Source organism: Astatotilapia calliptera, chromosome 4 (genome assembly GCF_900246225.1).
Source record: "Astatotilapia calliptera chromosome 4, fAstCal1.2, whole genome shotgun sequence".
NCBI classification, from domain to species: domain Eukaryota; kingdom Metazoa; phylum Chordata; class Actinopteri; order Cichliformes; family Cichlidae; genus Astatotilapia; species Astatotilapia calliptera.
In genome coordinates, this window is record NC_039305.1 from 7,858,016 (window position 1) to 7,880,743 (window position 22,728).

The 22,728-nt window shown below is 40.0% G+C and overlaps 1 protein-coding gene across 1 annotated transcript; it reads right to left on the bottom strand.

The window, feature by feature from the left end:
- Positions 1 to 360: 360 nt before the first annotated feature.
- Positions 361 to 22,371, bottom strand: aclya (ATP citrate lyase a). Its single transcript, XM_026164362.1, has 28 exons — positions 22,216 to 22,371; positions 19,796 to 19,956; positions 17,452 to 17,574; positions 14,875 to 14,937; positions 14,556 to 14,746; positions 11,660 to 11,739; positions 10,280 to 10,410; positions 9,056 to 9,174; positions 8,378 to 8,514; positions 8,219 to 8,280; positions 8,006 to 8,123; positions 7,725 to 7,879; positions 6,988 to 7,081; positions 5,342 to 5,483; positions 5,029 to 5,197; positions 4,843 to 4,947; positions 4,550 to 4,746; positions 4,396 to 4,477; positions 4,198 to 4,308; positions 3,957 to 4,084; positions 3,768 to 3,861; positions 3,517 to 3,671; positions 3,277 to 3,427; positions 3,014 to 3,157; positions 2,698 to 2,811; positions 2,101 to 2,183; positions 1,817 to 1,893; positions 361 to 1,724 (listed from the first exon to the last, which is right to left on the bottom strand). The coding sequence occupies exons 2-28, from the start codon at positions 19,952 to 19,954 to the stop codon at positions 1,630 to 1,632; spliced, it is 3,279 nt and encodes a 1,092-aa protein (XP_026020147.1). The 5' UTR covers positions 19,955 to 19,956; positions 22,216 to 22,371; the 3' UTR covers positions 361 to 1,629.
- Between the last annotated feature and the right edge of the window lie 357 nt (positions 22,372 to 22,728).

Sequence of the window (22,728 nt, forward strand, 5' to 3'; positions counted from 1 at the left end):
TTTCTTTTTTTCGCTTTTGTGTAATATTTTACTAAATAATTGGGAGAATTCAGCCGTTGTCCAGTCAGTGGCTTCCGAATGTCCTAAATTACACGTTTACCTTTGAGGGAAAAGTCCATGTAATGTCACCCAGAACACATTAGTCTCAACAGCTTAAAAACAGAAGGATACTAGGCTTCTTTAAGTTTAGATGTTAAGGTTTTCACAAAAGGTAAAGAAGTCGGGTTCCTTTCTTTTTTAGCTCTTAAGTCTAAAGAAGAAAACGATCCCCATTCCTGGAGGAGATACTAATCCCGTGGGGTTCTGGCGCCCCCTTGTGAATAAAGACAAACACATGCATTGATACATTTTAATGATTACATTTTAATGTACTTAATTATACCGTTATCAACATACAACAAATCAGTACACAGGAACACTTAGCTCACACTCAAAGATAAAAAACATAAAACATGAAGACACTGAAAACACGTTTCTGGTTTCTCACAGATTTGATACACTTTTTAACCACAACTGCATAATGGATAACACTGGCGATGCCTGCCACATATAGATACCCTTTTGGACCTTGTTTTTTTTTTTTCTAAAGAAGTTCAGTCATTCTGAAAAGATTTTCACACCAGGCATGAAACAACCTTCAAAACTGCACTCAGAAGAATTAAAAATCAGAATGAATAAAAACCATACCTCATTAATTATACAAAAATAATACATTTTATTTAACCCCAATTGTGCTGGCTCAAAGATATTTTTATTAATAATTTAGCTTTTTGTTACTAACTGTGTCTCATTTATCATATGCAATGGCAGCCTCTTAAATAACCAGGTAAGAGGAAAAACAAAAAAAACAAAAAAAACCCCCCACTAATTACATATTTGTTGTTCTTATGACTAATAACATTATCTGACCATTTTAATGCTTTCAAAAAATACTCCCTCATATTGTACCAGCTGGGAGAGAACATTTCCTGCACACTGCAAATGGCAGTACCTGCTAGGTATGACTCATAAAAATGGTCCCATCACCCACAGTAAGCAGACTACAAGCATCACTCATTACTACTGTGTCAAAGGCAATACAGAAAATGCAAATTATAACATTCTTGTACCATTTGGTTAGTTAAGTATTAATTCATATGTACACAAATACAGATCTGATGTACAGTATGTTCTGATATTATATAGGAATTATTGCACTACATGTTCACTTCTTGTAGTAAATGGCACAGTGAAGAGAGCAGCACAGAAACATGAAACACTGTCGCACAGACACACATGCTACTTTAATATATTGATGTATTATTTGGGGGTAAACAACAGTACTTCTCTAGTCATCAGTAACTTTCTGTTTACTTCCTCCACTGTATACCTCATCCGATTGCTCTCCAAAACACATTTTAAGATGGAAGGTTCACAGTTTAGCAGGTTATATATTAATCATGTGCGCAGCGCTGACAGGTTTCCAGAACTAAATTCTTTCCACCACTTGGCATTTACAGCTATATTAATCGTAACATCTTCCCTATGTTATGGCACTGATTTGAGATGATGTCACAGTATGTGCAGGGGTACTAATGGCAGGGTGAGGGACCAAACAGCTGCTGCTGCTATATGGTTTAGTCCCTCTGATTACATAGACATGTGCTCTGGGAGTACATAGGAGATGTCATCCCAAGGGTGGCGATACAGACCCTGTTTCAGCCTCTTCTGATCCAGGTAGTGTCCTTAAGGAGATATATAAAAGAAAGACTGGTTATCATACAAAGTAGAAGTGTTTGCTGTCTTGCAGACATTGCCATGCACGCAGATAACTCACCAATGAATCCCATACTGCGACCCAAGACAAAGATGCCATTCAGAGCACCAATTTCCACAAACTCATCTGCTTCATCCCTGTGAATGTGTGGTAGACAGGGAAAGGGGCTTTTTAATAATATAGACATGCTTCTGTCACATAATCCCAACAAGTTTCAGCACATCTTCCTAAGTAATCATTTTTATTAAAAAGCCTGGAAGAAAAACTATGCTATCCCTTAATTCTAGTTAAAGTGCCATTCTTAAGAGAAACCTGGTTTAAACTTTAAAGAGAAACTGGCTCACCGTGTAAATCCACCACAAGTCCTGAGCAAATCCACAAAAGCCACACCAATGAAGCCATCCACATTCAGGATCAAGTTGGGTTTCTTGGTAACACAAGTACAGCATAAAATCATTACAAGTGGACTTTTCATACCCTTCATTAATTTCCCTCTCTCCCTCTATATATAGACATTATTACAATAAGAAATACTCATATTAAACATGATAAGAGTTTCAAATAATGACGTTAGAATATAATCTGTGTTAGCCAAACGCTTAGACGGCTCTAAACATTCAGCTTCAGTTTTTTCTGCTCTTTGCTGGATACAGATGTGAAAAACAGGTGATATCCCAAATTTCATTGATTATGGAGGCAGCCAATGAGACGAAGCTCCGCTTAAAGTGATTGTGACGTTAAAAGTGAAGAGAAGCTAAAATCACTTGTTTCAGACAGACGATGAACTGGCAGCACCAAGGCCCTGGATGATAAAGATTATTTTGAACTGAATTATGCAAAGCTACTTTGGTAGAGTCCAACAATTTGGAGCTGGAAATAATTAGAATAAGTCCCCTATAATGTAAGAAATTAGTTTTTTCCAAAAGCTATTCCAAGCTTACCTTAGAGGTGGTGATTTTCTCTACTTCCAGAGCATAGTCCAGCAGCTGTGTGGAAGGAAAGTGCTGCTTCACAAAGTCCTTTAAGATCTGGACTCTCATGTCTGGATTGTTAATCTGAAAAGCACAGACAATTCAATTTCAACATCTCTTCTCCCCAGTCAAAATTGCTGTCTTCCTCTATCAGTATTAGCTCATGATCTAAGAATTATTAGATATGGTGCACATCTATATTTCTTGTATTTTTAAATACTTAGTTTAGCCAGAATAACACGATGCTGTATCAGATGCTCACACGCTAAGTAGCCATGGTACTCACCGACTTGACTCTGTGTCCAATGCCCATGATCAGCTTGCCATCCTTCTTCATCTTGTTCACAAATTCCATGGGCAGCATGCCGCTATCAAATGCTTTGCTGAACTGCTTTGCTGCAGCATCCAAAGCGCCTCCAAAACGGTCACCCTAAAAAAAACAAAAAAAAAACCATTACAGGAAGAAAGACATAGATTACATTTAGGTGGTTGAGTTTTATAGCTATATAAATCAAGTAAATAGATCAAAGACAGGTGTGGGTGTCTTACAATGGTGAGAAGGCCTGAGGTGAGGCTGGAGATGAGGTCTTTGCCAGCTCGGGCACATACAATAGTGTTATGTGCACCAGAAACAGCAGGGCCGTGATCCGCAGTCACCATTAGACACATTTCGATGAACTGGCAGGCATACCTGGGCAACCTGCATACAAAGATGATGAAATATCATAAAAAGGTTGCATAGTTCAAAGATTTTTCCGGAGCTATTTATGGCTGAGTTACAAGCCTGACCTCCTCTGGAACCAAAGCAGCCCCAGAGTGCCTCCGAGACCTATTTCTGACTTGAAGACCTCAGTGATGGGCATGCCAGCATAAATGAGCTCCTGACCTCTCTCGTCACAGATACTGGTCATGAAAGAAGCTGGCTTACGGATCAGACCGAGCTCCTGAAAGGCAAAAACAATGAGAAAAATGAAAAACAACTGCCATCACACCCTTTAAAAGCTCTGCTCTTAAAAAGTTATTCTTTCTGGCATACTCACTCTTGCCCACGAGTAATCCATTGGTACAGTGGGAGGAGGCAACTCTTCAGCTGGCTGAATAACTCCCTTCGCAACAAGGTCATCATATACAGAGCTGCAAAATTAAAAATAACACAAAAATTAATTACATTTAGATCAAGAATCGCTGCATAAGAATATTAACCCTCCCCCTCATGAACATGCACTGACTTGATGATATCCCCAAGCTCATCAAAGCTTTTAGGGACAAATGCACCAGCTTCCTTCAGAGCTTTGTTCTTAGCTACTGCTGTCTCAGAGGCCTGGTTGGCACAAGCTCCTGCGTGGCCAAACTGAACCTGAACACATTGTGTAACACATTGAAGAACACAATTAAAGCGACAATTAATTTCTGGAATGTCTCATTACTCATCTGTTTAATATGCATCAAACACTAAATCTGCCCTCTTACCTCTGAGGAGAACATAGTGGCACAGGTGCCAATACACCAGCACACAACTGGCTTTGTGATTCTGCCCTGTTTGATAGCTTGGCAGATCTTGTATTCTTCTGTGCCACCAATCTGTTACAAGGGCACAGACAGTCAAAAATTAGCAGCCAACAACAGTTTAAAGCTCCGAGCACCAGTGTGTGATCATTTACTCCTCACCTCTCCCAGTACGACAATCATCTTTACTCCAGGAGTGTCTTGGTAGCGCAGCACATGGTCCGTAAACACAGAGGCTGGGTATCTGAAGAAGAATTATGAATTATGTCCCAGCTCACACCACATTTAAATCCAGAGCCAAAAAGCACATACGTACCTATCCCCACCGATGGCCACACCTTCAAATACACCATCAGTGGTGCGGGAGATTATATTGTTAAGTTCATTGGACATGCCGCCTGATCGGGACACATAGGCCACGCTTCCTGGGCGATACAGCTTGGAGGCGAGGATGTTATCCAGCATGCCTCCCGTGTTCCCGATCTTGAAACAGCCTGGCTTGATTCCTCCAACCTAGACAAAACAAAACAAAAGGTGGTTTACTTAAATTAAACAACAACAAAACAGAAAGATCTGGTAAATTCTCATTAGAGGTGAAGAAAAACTAACAGTTGCTGGTCCAATGATTGTGACACCCTTCTCATCTGCTGTCTTGATAAGCTTCCTAGTGTGGGCTTCAGGGATTCCCTCAGCAATGATGGCAATGGTGCGAATCTGAAGACAAACAAAGAGAAATGTTTAACTGTGAAGCCCTTATTAAAGTTTTTATAGGCCACAGATGCTGCAGCTGGGTACCTGTGGGTACTGCATGGTCTCTATGGTGCTATCAAAGGCTGAGCGCAAAGAGGCAAAGTTGATGAGCACATCTACATCTGGATGCTTCTTCATGGCATCGCTCATGTTCTTATACACAGGGAGGAGGATCTCTTTATGTCCCCAGTAGAACTTCTGTTTGTGGTCTCCACTGGAAGGCAGCCAACAAGAAACGCATATAAGAAACAGTAAAAACAGTACAGTACTCTCAGAGGTTCTTACAGTTATATTACAGCAAACGGGCATTACACTGAGAGCAGACACAAGCTAAAGAGGACAGGCGCAGCATACATACGTGAATGGGTAGACCATAGCTGCGACAGATGGCTCAGCTCTGGAGCAGATATAGTCAAAGTCCAGCATGCCCTGTACTGCACGAGTCTGCATGCCCCACACTATCGACTTTGTGTGTTTAGTGAAGAGGGTAGTTGCCTTTCCTACAGAGAAAGGAAAACTCTTAGATACTGGTGGCACTGTTAGCAGTGTTTAAATAAAATTGGACATAAAAAAAAAAAGAAAATCGATATGTGAGTCCTTGTATTAAAACACTGTAACCTCCATTTTCTCCCAGAGTTTGGAAAATATGAAAATGAAATTTGAAAGTGGAAGCATGGAAATAGTTTTTGCAGAAACCTATTGCTGACCACAGAGGGCGCTATAATACCTATAGTGAACTGTGCAGACATACAACGCCTCTACCTACTATCCAGTGATGGATGCAAGCAGGGCTGGACTGGGACAAAAAATCGGCCCGGGCATTTTGACTAGAGACCGGCCCACCAAAAATGTGACGTCATTCAGGGGTAAAACCGCAAAGGATTCTGGGAACTTGTGGCAAGAGGTACTAGCGCATGCAGGCTTTCAATTGAGCTCAGTTACACAGCGATAAAAAGAAACACAAAAAATGGCAAGACGCTGTTGTATTATTAACTGCAATAGCCGGTGTTGTGCCAAAAAGTGATTGTCTGCCAAAAACTGATTGCTGGTATTTAAATTGCTATGAGTAACTTGTTGGGCTATAATATGTGAAACATATGTCAAATGCATCCCTCATGGATGACATGAAGTCATCTCTCCATCTCTCTCTGCTGCTCTTCTGTCTCCTCTGTCACAGACTTCTCCACTTTAGATGATAAATCAGCCTGGTGCAACATGTAAGGATTGGCACAATTTGTTAAGATTTTGAGGAGTTTGAGAAACTAACCTGAAGCATAAAATAAAATTTACTATCAGTAACTTCATAGCACCCGCCCAGCAGTATATAAACTCCATCATGCTAGCTAGTACGCAGTACCAGTTATTCTAAGCGCCTGTAAAAAGTCAGCACAACGAAAACAAACTACAACTAAACTTGGTTTATATCTGACACAGACAGCAGGTCATAACTTCTTGCCTGAAGTTCAGTTCCTCTGCCACTATGACCGGCGGCCGCCTCGGTCTCTCCTCCTCTTGCCTCCCCTTTCCCTTATCCACCTGCTGGCCTCCACCACTTGCTGATGTTGCTAAATCTGTGGAAGCTATGCCATAGCTACCGCCAAACAATTCAGTTATTTTTACACATTTGGCAGCGTCTGCCTGAAGGGCTTTTTGGCCCTAATTTTTTCTGCACCTTCTTTCCTTTTTTTGTTCTCCATTTTCTTTAGTTCGTCTATAAGATTGCTAAACAAGGGGGAGGGTGCATCCGACCTCCTCGGCTGTAATTGGTCCAGCTCAGAGTCGATCATGACCAACTGGCCAATCCAACACCTTTCATTATTTATACCCTTCCAAAAAAAAAAAAAAAAAAAAAAATCGATCGGCCCATAAAAACAAAAAATCGCCAGCGGCCCACCGGGCAAATGCCCGGTATGCCCGATGGCCAGTCCAGCTATGGATGCAAGTATGACAAACAGAAAGGTTTTGGCATTTATTGTGTAGTCTCATGGTCGGGGTGTTTCTCACCAACGGGGGCTCCAGTTTTAGGCTTCTTTGCTGGTGAACTCTCAACTTTGCCTTTGTTTTCAGAGAAAGAAGCAGTCCTGCTGGACGCTGGCGTCTAGAAAGTATTAAAAAAAGAAGAAGAAAAAAGTAACTTTTTTCCCCCTCGCATATCTAAAAAAAAAACGTTTCTCAGTAAGGACAGCCTAGTTGGGACAGCTTTAGCTGTGATAGCTGTGATAAATGGTAGAGCCGCTGGATAAGTTGAGATCACGTGCACTTGATGTGCATGTGTCCTGGAAATCTATTAAAAATAATTTTTGTTGATGACCCCAGTTTCCTAGTACTTCACATTTATTCACACCAATTCCCAGTAGGACAATTCATATTTCATTTCACTTTGTTCTTCTGTTGTAGCGCACATCTGAAGCAAAGACAAACAGGCATGCACACACACGCACTTCCTTTGCTGAAATCTTGCACTGCACATTTTTAATGGATGCCTCGAGCGGCGCGCTACAACCTTGCACTTCCAACTGCAGACTCACGACTAAAGCAGCCCACAGATCCCTGCAATGCTCTTTATATAAGAGCATTGCAGGGAACTGTGTAATCTGGTTCACTATGAGGACAAGATAATAGTGACTGAAACAGAGGCTGTGGCATGCAACCTACATTTTAGGGAACTGACTGATGTAAATACACTTCACAGTGAATTGCAAGAATATCTCGATGGTTTATCAGGCCAGTGCGCGTCATACCGATGTGCTGCTGTTGGAGTTGAGGAGGAAGTTGGCAGTGTGGGCAGCAATAGGAGGCAAGTTGGCAATTGGCCTGTGGCCCAGCGCCATGCCAACAATGGCAGTCATGTGGGTTTCTGTGCCAAAGACATGAATTGGGATGCCAGTGGTCTTTCCTGTGGAGAAAGGTCCAGAGTCGAATTAACTGTGGTGTGTAACAGCTGGCAGGTGCTTAGTCTCAAGACTACATTGATAGATTACAATATGAAGCCTAAATTTATAACATATCAGGAAAAACATACCAACTTCTCCCATCACTCTTAGACCTTCCTGGTAGTTGGGGCCTCCACGCCGCACAAAAATAGTGACCTCATGCTCCTTCAGTGGCTCCTGATAATCTCTGATAGCCCGAACAATTCCCTTTGTCCAAAATGACAGAGATGCTCAATTAACACATGACATTAAATAAGAAATATTGATATATTAACACCATGCAAACAAAATGCACACTGTACCTTAAATGTTGCTGCAACATTTGTGAAGTTTGCAATGCTTCCTCCGATGATCAAAACCTTCCCTGGAACACATTAATATGGAAATAATTTCATATAGAAATAATATTGTTAATAATAAAAAAGAAAGAAAGTAAGTAAGAAAGTTTACACAATTCCCACCATCAGAGTGCTTTTCTCTCGTCATCAAAGATAGGATGGTCTTGGCATAATCATAGGTCTGCTGTTCACTCGGTGCTCCAGAATACTCTCCATAATTGGCCAGCTCGTTAACCCCACCAAGATCACAGATTGTGTCACTGAGGGTGTTTCATATTAGTAAAGAGATAGAATAGAGAGAAGAAACAGATCAACAAAAGCAACCACAGCTCTGTTTTTCTTATATGGGGCATTTTCAGCTGCAACAATAAACACAACTTCAGGAAAAACAGACCTCCAGAACACATCCCCTTTATTCATTTAATACTGCACTGTAAACAGATACAACTTAACAGTGCACAGGGGAAATAATTAGTCACGCCTGATGGGTCTGCAAGTCCCACTCTACACCCCCGACAGACGGCAGAGCAAGTGAGGCACCGCTCTTTCTTCCAGACTCTCAGTAAAACAGCAACATCTAGGAATCCAATTTAGCTGGCAGCTAAATGGGCAGAGTGTAAACTGCTGCACTATCAGTATCCCTACTGCATCTCTGGCATTCTCCCCTAATGCTAAACCCAATTATGCACAGAGGAATGAATTTAATGGTGATCAATACTAGAGATTGTTTAGGCTAAACAAGATTGTTTAGTCTTGAGAGCCATGAATTCTAGTGTGTATGTTAGCACTATGACTGAGTACCTGTACACCACTGAGGCACCGCCGCCTGCCACCATGGTCCAGATTCTGCCTCGCGGATTAAGGAGAGTGAGTTTGAGGCTGGCTCCACTCTTAGCATCAAGGTCTGCAATATAGGCCTCCTACAAAAGGAAAAGGAAGATAAAGAAGTACGGGCACTGTTAAATATTGCCTTAATCAGAGACGGACCTTTTACAAGCATCTCACTACATAGTTGTAATTTGTCCTTTGCCTGCCCTGTAACATTAAAGGGGCCATTAATTAGAAATACTGTATAGATATTGACAGCGACAGAGGATGTGATGCACATCAGTGGTTGTTTGTGACAGTCAGGTCCACAGCTGGTGGCTGAGAGTAAAAAAAGCTCCCAATCAAAGGCACCTGCTGTCCCTCATCTCCACTTCGACTCGCAGCAGCCCAATTAGACCGGGCCGTCTGCTACACAGACAGACAGTCTGTCTCAAACCAGCTCCCACATGTTTCACCCAAAAACAGACAAAAAAACAACCATCCTGTAAACAAATGAAAAAGAAAAAACCCAGCCCTTTTCCATTTACAAGCTTACGAGTTAATATTTAACTACATTAAATATTAAGTTCTGTCAGTGTCATTCAAAAGTACAATAATCAGTCTTATTCATCTTCTAATTATTGAAACAATCTTTCATGTTATAGGTCTTTCATTTATTATAAATATAGCTCCCACAACAAATAAAGCAGAACATTTCATGCATCTATGGGGTAAATTTATTTATTTTCTCCAAATCGTTATGCACATGTTGCAGCCCAGGCAATCTTTTCTGGAGACACGTTTCCTCTCCAAAGTGAGACCTACAGTATTTTTACGTGTGAATATGTTTGACGATACCACTGTTTCTAAATAATTATACAGGAGCTAACCTGTTTAAACCCATTTTAAAAAAAAATACAATTTATTCTTCAGGTTAAAAACAGGTTTACAGGATCCATCGCAGTTAACACTATCCCCTTCTTCTTACCTTTAAAGTACTGAGGAAGGCCATCACAAGAGGTCTAGGACATTTTAATTAACTGAAACAGTGCCATTATTTTAGTTTGGGAAGGCACAATTTATGAAATGATGAAGGTGATGGATGTTCTACTGTACCTCTGATAAAAAGCTAATGAGCAATAATAAGAAACAGTCTCAAGAGGTCACAATTATAAGTCTGATGCATCTCTACCTCTGTCCCTCTAGACCTCCCCTCACCTCGGGATAAGCCTCCCTGCCGAACGGTGGAGGAAACTCCACATCTCCCCACTTGGCCTTGCAGATGTAATCAGCTGTTGCGTCGATCTTAGCGGCCATGTCCAGCACATAAACTCCATCTTTTGTGACCACTAAAAGGGGAGATGTCAAGATGTAATGTTAAAACGTATACTCCAGCATGCTAGTATAAACTAGAAATAATCTTGTAATTAAACACACACCACAATCATATAAATCAGATACAGATTTAAGTTCTTACATTCCCACATTATTGTGACATGCAGTCATTGAAGCTGTATAGCAAATGATTAGTTTGATTTAATTAAGTATGATTAATGTGCTTTAATACACATTAAGACACTACACTGTATTCTAAATGATGGCACCCACATTTGGTTTATATTGTTTTGTCATTGATTTATATAAGATACATTAATTATTTATTTCCTCGGTTTTCTTGTGTTACTTGTCTGTTGATGCACTCCGCCTTATTTTGAACAAAGGAGGAGGCTAAGGGTGAAGGTGTTTTAAATGCCAACCAATTGAACGTAACCATCTGCTGAGACCGCATTAAGGGAATGTGGTTTCTTTACATTAAATTTACTTTTTAGTCCCTGTGGTTTCCACTGCTAGTCATGGTGGATAGTTCCCCCTCCCTGAGCTTGGTTCTGTCTTTTAAAAGGGGGTTTTTTCCTTCCCACTGTTGCCAAGTGTTTGCTCATAGGGGGTATCTGATTGTTGGGGTTTTCCCTGCATTATTGTAGGGTCTTTACCTTACCATGTAAAGTGCCATAAGACGCTGTTGTTGTGATTTGGGGTTACTTAAATAAAACTGAGTTGAACTGAATTTGGTTAGGTCTGTTTGATTAAGGTCTTCTTTCGTTAAGTATTATTTTCAAGATTTGTTCATCTGACATCTTTTGTGGGCTCACCTATGTCTAAAAATAGCCTGTTTTCATGATAGAGCATTTTTCCATATAATTTGTCTTTTCTGGATATAATAAAACCCACATTTAAAAAAAACAGTGATTATACATCCTTTAACTTACACCACATCAACAGGAAAAACTACCAGAGGGCATGTACTGGTTACTAATTACATCTTTGCAAACACATGCTGCCTTCATCAAACAGAAAGTGCATGTATTATTTAATGTTTTTCCCCCCTCTGTGTCAAAAATGTGTGTTTCATGATGATTTTTTTGTGATGCTTTCCTCTCTAATTTCCTTTTGATGTCCCCTTTCCAATTTTACAACCTGATAACATATTAATAAGCTGGTGCAAGAATAAAGTGTAGATGCTATAACAGTAGCCTGTTCAGATATAGTTTGAGATGTTATTGTGGACTTGAGAAAATCAAAGAAAAAAAAAAACCCTACCCAGAGGGTTGATCTCCAGATATGTGAAGAACAGGTCTTCATACAGGTTGAAAAGTCCAACAATGAAACTGGCCAAGATGCTGCAGAAAAAGAGAGAGAGAAAAACAATAAGTTCAGTGTATAAAAGCCTGATTTTTGGATTGGTTGCAGCAGTGCCTGAATTAAATGGAGATGTCTGGATGCCGTGATGCATAATACAAGACAATCACATTAGAAATAGGGGGGGAAAATTAAATACATGAAAAATCCACTGATATAAAACAAATTGCTGGCTACAAATCTTGGGCTAGCTCAAGCTCTTAGTCACTTACTTGAGTGTAATAGCTTGAAAGACTAGCTTTGAAGAAAAAAAGTTGCCAACTAAATACACTACAGCCAATTTATTATGAAGAAAAATTCCCTAGAGTTGTCACTGACGCCTTGTTTCCCCCAGTATAATAAGGTTTTATTATTATTATTATATTAGTGGTGACTCATGTCTTATAAATCTATTCTATGAAGCATGACTGATACAAGCCACAGAATGTTTAGATAAGGAAGGACAAAGTATAAATATGAGTGCATGACTTTACCCTTTGCCACAGACAGTATAATTAAATGACAGACACAGGCTGCCAGGTGTAAAATCTGAAACAAATGGGGAAGTGCTCGAAACCTCATTTAATCTAATCTGCAAGATGTTCATCTTGTAAATCATAGTCCTACTTATAATAAACAAGACAGTCAAGCAGGATAGAGAAAAAGAGGGCAATTAATTATTAGCCATTCAAAAAGAGAGGAGAAAACACTGCACTGCCCTTCCCATGGACTTTGTATTGCATGAAGGTGCAGTGTGGTGGAAGTCACAATCAACAGAAGTAAGCTGAGGAAGCAAACAGCTGTGCTTTTTGCAAAATCACAAACAGGATAAAACAGAAAAGGAAAACTCCTTTATACTGACATTAATTATACTTAGTTTTTACACATTGCATTTTAAAGGTATAGAATTTGCATCATGGATGACTGTATGATCTATTTATGTGGTGATTTTATTATGTTTAAAAAAATTCTTAACTAATTAGATCATCTTGATAGCAAAATATAATTAGGAATAGGGTGCTAAAATTATCCTTTGATAGTGAAATTTATTTGTGGTCACAAGCTTGTGAATCAATAGTGAAACAGAGTTCTAGAGCTGGGTTGCATATTGTGAAGCCAGCTGTTTTTCCCTCCTGTGCTCTGTCTCCATGCTTGTGATACAGATGCATGGGTCATTCATGTTATTTCAGTCAGATCCACCTGTGGCAAATCATAAAAGATGGCAGATGTGAGGGAGAAAATGAGACTGGGCCCATCTGTTATACACAGTACAGTCTATGATCTTTGCCTAGGTAGACTCTGATTCCCATGAGTCCCTTTAGTATGCTTATGACACACAGCAATGAAAACTTTGCAAAAGGACTCATCTTTGTGAATCCATCTCTTTTTGAATATCAAAATCTCCATGACAAAAAAATGTAAAACCTGCAAAACATTCACATGCAAAGCACAGTTTCTATGGTCTGTATTCAATTTCTTGAATTGAATCTAACTATTTTTATCTTTAATCTGCAAAACAAATTATCCTCTGCATATTAACAATAATGCTATAAATATACACAACAGGAGCTGCATGCAAACAATCTAATTTGCCTTCTCCATCACATGTCAAAACAGAGAAGTGAGAGGTTGCTGTGGGAGGCAGTGCTTTGCTCTCCTCTCCTGTCTGTCAGTTCTGCAGGCAGCTCTGAGCCTCTGTACCCGTATCAGCCTTTTGTCAGGTCGTCGAGTGGCCCGTGGGGGGAAAAGAATGACCGAAACCCCAAGTGACTCAGCTTCTCATGTCTGCTAGCTAAATGCAGGTTTTGTTTTGAGTCCAGAGTGTGAGGAAAAAAAGTGTTTGTGGGGGGGAGGAGGTGAGCTGGGGCTGGCAGAGTGATTTCTGGGATGGCTTCTTCAATGTCAGCCAAGACAGTGAGACGGCCAGAATCTGCCATCACAAGAGCAATGCTGAAGAGATGGATAAGAGGGTTTGGCGGAGGGTCAGCCACTGTATCCTTCCCATCAAAATAAGTGGACGTGTTCTGAATGTGGCTGTAGCGTTTAAAAAAAGAAAAAAAAAAAAGGCTGGGAGGTGGAGGCTGATCGAAGAAAGGCAAAGCCAAGGAGGGAGTTTGTCATTTGTCTAATGGGCAAATGGAAACCCTCTGCCCGTGTACTGCTCCCCCCCCATTTACTGCCAATATTAAAGTGCTCTCTCCAGCTTAATTTATTTGCTGCTCCTCCCTGTTGGTCAGTAGTTCCTTCTATTTTTAGCAGTTTAGTGATGAATACATCAATGTTTGGGTGACAGGGTGTATTAATGAACATAAAATTGTTAATAAAATATTATTTTGCAATGTTTTTATTCAGTAATGTTGTCTTTTTTAATATGAGAAGGTCTATAAATGTTTAATTGTTCTCTTGTTTAAGTGCACATACTGTTTTGTGGGGACTTACTACGAAATAAGGTAAAGGCTTCCTGTAAAAAACAATTTAATCATGTAAAAGGTGTATTAGTTTTTAAACAGGTTTCACAAAGATGCTGCTTATTCTGTGAGGATGAGACTGTGTAAAGGCAATATACAATATTACTCCTGCAAGAGAACATATTTAGTCTTCCTTAAAGGCTAAATATGCAGAAACTGACAGAGTACACAATAACAGAAACCCCAGTCTAGTCTGTAATATGCAAAAAAAAATGCAAATTCTAACTAATGCTGAGTTTCATGCTCATTTTCATAAACTGTACATACTGTGTCCACTCCCAGTCTTTGTCTACCCTGCACACATCAAGATTCTGCACATGCACTCCCTTTACCATTTCTATCCCACTTACACTTTCTTGTCATTGGGGACATGAGTCAGCAGGTCTTTCTTCACCAGGTCTTCACTGATCTTTTCATCCACCTTAATTAGTAGCTTCTGTGCCTTGGCGTCGACGTCTCCTACATCCACCCCGCCCTCGTGGTGAAACAGCACATAGTCCCCTTCTCGAGTGGCGTATATGCACACATAGAATTCTTCCTCCTGACCAATGGATAAAGTTTACAAATCTGTCCATTATATTTCTTGAATACTTTAAATATTTGATTTAGCATCTGTAGTAATACGATATGAATAGGCTAAGATATAAAGAAGGTAGGAATTTATTTTACCTGCTTATGTGGGACAAATGGCTCAATGAGGAAGTTTTTGAGAACACCCTTGGCTTTTCCCACCTGCAAGTCATTAACACAATAATAATCTTCTTAGGGAGCACCAATTAAAAAAATAAATAAATAAAAAATAATTATATATATATACTGTGTATGTATATGTATGTATGTATGTATGTATATATATATATATATATATATATATATATATATATATATATATATATACTGTGTATGTATATGTATGTATGTATGTATATATATATATATATATATATATATATATATATATATATATATATATATATATATATATATATATATAATTATTGTGTGGGAGCAGCTCACATGGGTTAAAACACATTATAGCATGGTCTATATCTATCTATTATGGAAAACAACAGATGTTTAATTACTGCCTAATTCCAATTTAAAGATAAATTTACTGTGGGAGAAGCAGACATATATGTACATGAAATTAAAAATGATAAAGTGCAGAAATAGCACTGTGAATGAAGGAACTGACATTTTAAATGACAAAAAAGGAAATGCTCTCATGTAGAACTGCAGGCATAGAGTGCTAACACAGCCACAGCTCATTCAGTAAAAGCTGTCACTGTTCTTCTGTTAAAGGCCAACAGGCGCAACGCAACCAGGGACCGGCTGAGAGCAACCAGCCGTGGAGGAAAGAAAAAAAAATACATATAATAAGGGTGAAAGCTGCCATTTTCAAGGGGAGAAATAAAAAGAAAAGATTGATGACAGTAGTGAAAATGATTGAAAAACTCACAGTAGCTTATACTCAGATAAATAAAGTGGCAAATATGAAACAGGCTGATAAAGAAAAATAGAAAGCAATGCCTTTATAGAATGTCATATTGTACCTGAATTTTTCAACCTAACCACTTATGTCACTATTACCCCACAAAACATTAAATACTAACTGAAAAAACTGAAGACGTGTGGGCAAGCAAAGTGTGAGCATCATAAAGGAAGTGACAGGATATATTTATTTAGAAGTGATGTTGAGGAAGTTAATCTAGTATGGGTGTTGTTCCTGTAAACAGCACCACTTACTTTTTCATTGAAATAGAGTCAGAGAGGAAGACAAGCATCAGAAAATATGAGATCAGAAGAGTTAATGTTAAAATGTCCGCGGGAGGGCGGACAGCGTAGATGTCTAAGTCTGTGGATGTGATAACAAACAACGAAATGACATGGGAGCTTCAAATTCATACCATAGATTTATCCACTAAAAATCTCAGACAAGTTGGAATCTAAGTGACCTTGAACTAAAGAGCAGAGGTCAAAGGTCAGGTTTGCTAAAACGTTGTGAATGCGTTAATGTAATAACAAGGAGACGTAGGATTCTGAAATCGATGCTATAGCTGTTTCTACAGTAGGATGCTGAGGGGTAGCACTGGTCAGTGCCAGTATTTTAATAATATGCATTCACTGTGTGCATTTTGAGGGCAAAAGAAGTAAATGACATATGAATAAAATATACATGTTTGTACTAGTGAAGGTAATTTATCTGCAAAATTACTTCATCCAGTTAAAATGATTACTCTACTGAATTACACTTCTCCTCGGGAGAGGACAATAAAGATGACATGGCCCAGCAAACTGAAACACTGCACAGACCATCAACAGAGCAGCAGTGGCTGCAAGTAGTAATATATAGTAATTCTACCTCTCGGCTGATTCCAAACAAACGATGTTTTCTACATAGCCAAATTGTGTGCTAACTACCTCACACCGCTGTGTCTGGGGTCCGAAAGAAAAAAATTAAAATGATATACCTTGCGGCAGTTGTGAAGTGCTGAGGAAAATACCGTGTGTCTGATGGGGTGATTTTATATAGGTGGATTTGGTTTCAGTTGACCTCTGACATGCAGAGATAAAGAGCAGGTTGTAAAGAAAAAGGTGGAAACTATAGAGGTACAGTTAGGGGTGTGCACCTTTCTATGTGAACATTAGGGTGTGTGTCCTCGGATGCTCTTGTTAAGGAAACAACCTTTATTGTTGGGGGGGCTGGCAAAAAACCAGTGCAGGTATATTACTACTGCTGCATTTATTCGTATTTACAGCCAGTAGCACTGCTGACACTGTCACCTAATTTGCAAGAAGATATGCAGTTTCAGTGCTACACACACTCTTCTTCAGTGCTTTATGAACCAACCCAGTCTCTCCGTAACTCACTTCTGGGTTTATGAGGCAAAGCGGCGTCTCAGTGCTATGTTGATGGAGTGAGTGTTTCTTCAGTGGCAGCACTTGCCTCAGCTGACTGGATTGATTTAATACCAGCAGGCTAGCAATGAAGTCAATAACAAACTGGGCAGCTGTTTAGGCAAACGTGCATCAGGGGAGGAATAAACATAAACCAGGCACATGCAAGGAAAACTGGGAAGGAGGGTAAGAGAAAGGGGAAAGAAGAAGGGAAAAAAAGGGGAAAAGAAAAACACTGGGATAATATTGACTGGAGGACGGTTCAGCAAAATGCACGCTCTCAAGCAGAAGGGTGGGTGGAGGGAGTTGCCTGAGAGACAGCAGAGAGGCAGAGGGTGGATGACGTACTGTGGTTTCTTTCATAAGGCGGGGTTTGAGCCACTCTTTGACGCCATTTAGGTCCAGGTTGACGCCAACCAGACCCAGCTTGCCTCGTCTCTTGATGAGCTGGTCCGGCTTCACCACCAGTCTCTGAAGGAGGAAGGGAAAAAATATTATCAGCAAACTTTGAATGAATTCATCAAATTGACCTTTTCAGTTTGAAAAGCTAAGTCTAAAGTAAATGTTCTAATTTAATCTGTAGTCATTCTGCTTTTACACTAGTATGTAAATATTACTTTAAAGGAGCAAATTTAAAATATTAAAGCTGGAGAGGTTTCTAGAGGTAACACTTAATGCATTTTAACAGCATAAATATGAGATTTGACACCAGTGCAATGGTAAAAATGACCCCAAAAAATAAAACCAAAATCTGATTCTTAATCATCCATCCATCGTCATCCGCTTTGTCCGGGGTCGGGTCGCGGGGGCACCTTGAATCGCCACCTTATCGTGGTGGAGGGGTTTGTGTGTCCCAGGGATCCCAGGGGCTATGTTGTCTGGGGGCTTTTGCCCCCTGGTAGGGTCTCCCATGGCAAATTGGCCCTGGGTGAGGGACCAGACAAAGAGCGATTCATAAGACCCTTATGAAAAGGACACAGAGGGAACAGTTTACCCTGCCCGGGATAGGGTCACCGGGGCCCCGCCCTGGAGCCAGGCCCGGGGAGGGTGCCCGAGGGCGAGCGTCTGGTGGCCGGGCCTTAGTCCATGGGGCCTGGCCGGGCACAGCCCGAAGAGGAGACATGGGCCCATCCTCCCGCAGGCCCACCACCCGCAGGAGGCGCCATAGGGGTCGGGTGCATTGTGTGTGTGTGTGATTCTTAATCAATCCTTTTGAAATTTCCAGCTTCAGTGCAACTATTTCATTATAAAGTATATAGTAAAAGTACTGAGCCACATACCCATTACCTACGGGAGCTGCTCAACACCCATGCCACGAACCTGCCGGCGCAGGTTTTGTGTTGATTTTAATAACAGGAGGTTTGGAAGTCTGCACTTATCGAGCTAAGCACCTTGTGTGGTGGCAGGTGTGCAAAAACAGGATGGAGTCTGATGTCTGAATCTGACTGAGTCTGATGTCGCCTATCTTTATGCCATCTCAAGTTTATTCAGTGCAATTTTAACTTTTATCAATCTTCCAAAAAAAAAAAGAAAAAGAAAAAGAAAGATGTAATCTTTGCCTTCTGGGAATTATAATTTATGAATCATGAATTTTATGATGCTTTCTACATCTATTAAACAGTAGAATGCATAATCACTGCATTAATTGGCAGAGTAATGGTAAAATCTGGGGCTGTTATTTGCAGTCCTGAATGAATTCTGCTTTCAGTGTAAGCCAAATGTTTCAAAGTGAATTAATGAATGGAAAAGGCATGGATAGGGGCCGACATATTCATGTTGCAGTGATAAAACACACACTGTTTTCCTCAGTTCATTTTATTTCAGACCACAAGACTGCAGGTATGTTTTTTATAGGATTGCTAAACAATTCCTTACTGCTCTGGAAATCCCAAGTATTTAGTACCTGAACGATGAGGTGCCATGTATTTGAGAAATTATCTCTCATCTACCAACCATCCCATACGATGCAATTGAAAAATTACATAAAACCCCTACTGGCATCACCCAGTTCCTCTTACTTCAGATGAAAAGAATGACTTATGACAATGGAGCCATTACTATCTGGGTGCTTGCCAGTGAGCAAATGAGGAGAGGGCTGAGGGTGAACGTTAATGCAATTTCTGAATCAATTCTGCAGCAGGACACATCACTGTGGATCTGCCCTAAGCATCCTCCTAATACCTTCCAGATAAAATCCATCAGCAGAGAGGGAGGCAAACAGAGAATGACATTTCATCGAGCAAGATGAGCAACAGAGTAATTAAATCAACTGATATGATAGCTGTCTATGTACGTAACAGAAGAGCAAACTGGAAGCCTGGAGAACCTGTGCAAAAATGCAAAACCCAGCTCAACATTTGGCTTCTGGTGGTGCAAATATGAATTTTTTCTACGTCTTCTTTTTTTCTTGTGCTTTTACTTTGCCCAATTTCCACCAAGTATGGAACAGAACTGATGGTTTCCTCCTCTGTCTGTGATTTCAGCTAACAAGCACCAAGAGAGCGCTCAGCTGCCAGCCTAAGTAATCGTGCCTATAAAGAGGATATCCTTTTCCACAAGCAAAAGAGACTGTGCTTTGGAGATCAATGGTCTATAAATTAGAGACATAACAAGATGACTGTTCAGTCAGCTAAATAAAATATTACTTCACCATCCACATATATTACCGCCCTAAATGTTTCTCCTGCCTCACCTCTGTGAGCAGCCATGGGTGCTCCTGAGCCAGTCGGTCAAAGTTGGTCTCAGGTGTCACGTTTGCATAGCGGAACCTGTTCTGGATGGCCGCTGATGTGCAGATGTACTTGTAGAGGAACTCCTTTCCCGTCTGCTCAGAGATGGCTTTGGCTGACATGACTGCTCGGGTGAGACAAACAGAGAGAGATGTATGAGGAGATATGCAGATGAGAAGTAAGGGTTGATACAGAAAAGCAAACATGTGGTGGATAGAAACAAAACTAAGCACAAGATGTTACATTGAAGCATGCTTTCTTTTTTTTTGGGGGGGGGGGGTTGTTTTTTTGTTTTTTTTTAACTAAAAAATTATGCAAGAGTTCCCTAATGCACTGCTGTGCTCCCAGAACTGTCAAGAAATGGTCTGCTAACAAGATGACTGAAAGACAGCTCAGCGGTTTATATTCAGTGTGAGTAATAACAGACATACTTAACGGTAAAGCAATAAGAAACATGGTTAGAGGCACTATCAGGCCTTCTATCCTTCTGGACAATCACATATGAGGTTTGTTTCAACCTGACAGGACACGAACAGTAAAGCCAACCCTAATGTGATTAGTATGGGTTTGTTTCATCTGCACACTAATGAAGTCATGGGCAGTTAGTTATTTGCTCAACAACCGGATCCACACAAAAGCTCCAGCAGAGCAGGAGGAGAAATGACTAAATAAACTCACCTCACAAATTTACAGTTGCAAGATGAATTATATGATGATTATAAACAATAAATATGCAGCAAAGATAAGAAATAATCTTTGGATGCAGGACCTGCTTTCCTTTACTGACAAAATGTGACGGAAGTAAAGTAAGAAATTCAGGCATCTGTAATAACATCTGTAAAATTTTACTGCTAAAGGGTGGGGCGTGAACTTTACACTTTTGCCGCATGTTTCACTCAGTGAGGTCATCTCCACTGGAGTCAACAGAGGTCAAAACAGGACATCAGTGTTTGAGTTTTATAAGCAGCCTATTATGCACAGACACATCTGATTTCATAATACCAAGACCACAGCAAAGTAAATATGCTGATATGAACAGTCATGAACAGCTTCAGGACTTAAAAATGAGAGAAATAATGTAGAAGCAGCAAAAATATAAGGAAACTAGTACTTCTGCAGCATCACCGAACCCATCTCCGATGACAGCTGTTCATTTTTAAACAGGAGAAAATCTCACACTGAAGACTTGCATTTTTCTTTGCATACTGTGCAGAACATCTTGCAGAAGCACGGCATTAGATCTTAGCTTTTTTTTCTTTTTAGGTTCAACTTCAACTTACTGAAATTCTGACCATTTCCATTTCGAACTTGTTAGACATTTCAGTTTTACTGAGAAAATCTACGTATGTGCCTTCTTACCATCATTTCTTGGTGTCCATTAGATCTGATCTGTTTTAAGATCATTGAAGTTTTTAGTTTTTTAAATTTAATTTTTTATTTAAGCATTGTTATTTTAACTGCATGCCTTCACTTGTGTTTATGTCATACACTTCTGATACACTGACTGATGTAGTTGACCCTCCAACAGTGTGTTGGTAAACTGATGACGCTCTGGATTCTCCATGTAACCTTTCAGGGATGGAGTACCTGCTCAGTCTGTTGCTATAAGAGATTTAATAAGCTGAAAGCTCTGACGTCTGCTCGCAGTTCTCTGCGTGCTACACTGCGGACCTGGCAGCTATTTCTTTAACGGATTAATGGGACTGTCATGGAGCTTTCTCATTATTGATCACTGCTGTCTCTGAGTCACAACAGCACCGAGTCCAGACCAGCAAATGTGGTTCAAGCAAAGCTCATCGGGGGTCACATACATCATCTCATTTCTCTGTTGCACCTGACCTGTCAAAGGTGTTAAATATCACTGATCCACAGAAACACTGGTTCAGATTACACACTATAACCTAAATTAATAACAAAGGGTGATGGATGCCTGGGGAAGGGAGAACTGAAGCAAAATAAAAAGCCGTTTTAAAAGAATGCAATCCAATATCAAAATTGGAGGTCATTGTATAATTTTTAGCTTTCATTATAACCCCACTAACTATTACAACAAAATCTTCCTGACACAGTTAAAGGACCGAGTTACTGATTGAGTCACACATCCCTCAGTGGAAGGATTTGGTCAGTCTGGTTCATTCATTTACAAACCGGTCAGACAGCCTCGCAGTTATCTGGCAAACATCCACATCACTACTCACTAAAGTCTTACTCAAACTTACTAAAAACCAGGATGTAGGAAAAGTACAAGTTAAACGTGGTTTACGGACTGACTAGTTTAACTTCTCTTATCAGACAGAGAGAGAAAACAATAGACAAATAGTTAAAGGAAGTTAGAAAGAAAAACCACAGACGCGTTTTTAAGTAACAAAGTGGCGTATTTTACCTTGTTTTTTGTTTTTATGTCGTCAGCAGCTGTATAAGTTTGTTATGGTCTGATGGGTGAATTTCCTCGGCAGTGTTGCTCTACTCTTGCCGCCTGCGGTGACCACTGGTGCGGGAGAACGAGGTTCCCAGTCAGTTTTGTCTCCATCGCCTATCTGCTGACAGGCTTAGCTGATGTTTCCTGGGCTCTGATTGGCTCTTTCCATAACGTACACTTTTGCTGCCTTCATGAACAGTAAGAAATATTACAACTAAGTTACGGAAGACACACTCGAGGCAAATAAACTGGTAACACTGTATATATGTAATTTAATTTTAATACATAATTTTTAATGCTTATCTTTTTGCTTCTGTAGCTATAGCTTTGATATTAAACGTTTTTAGCCCACGTGCGCATCTTTCCTACATTATTGTCTTTATTGATGGATGTGTGAGTGGGCAGTTTTATTCATACTGCGCTTGAAGATAATCAGACAATTAAATAATACATTTATAATAACATTTTAAAATATGA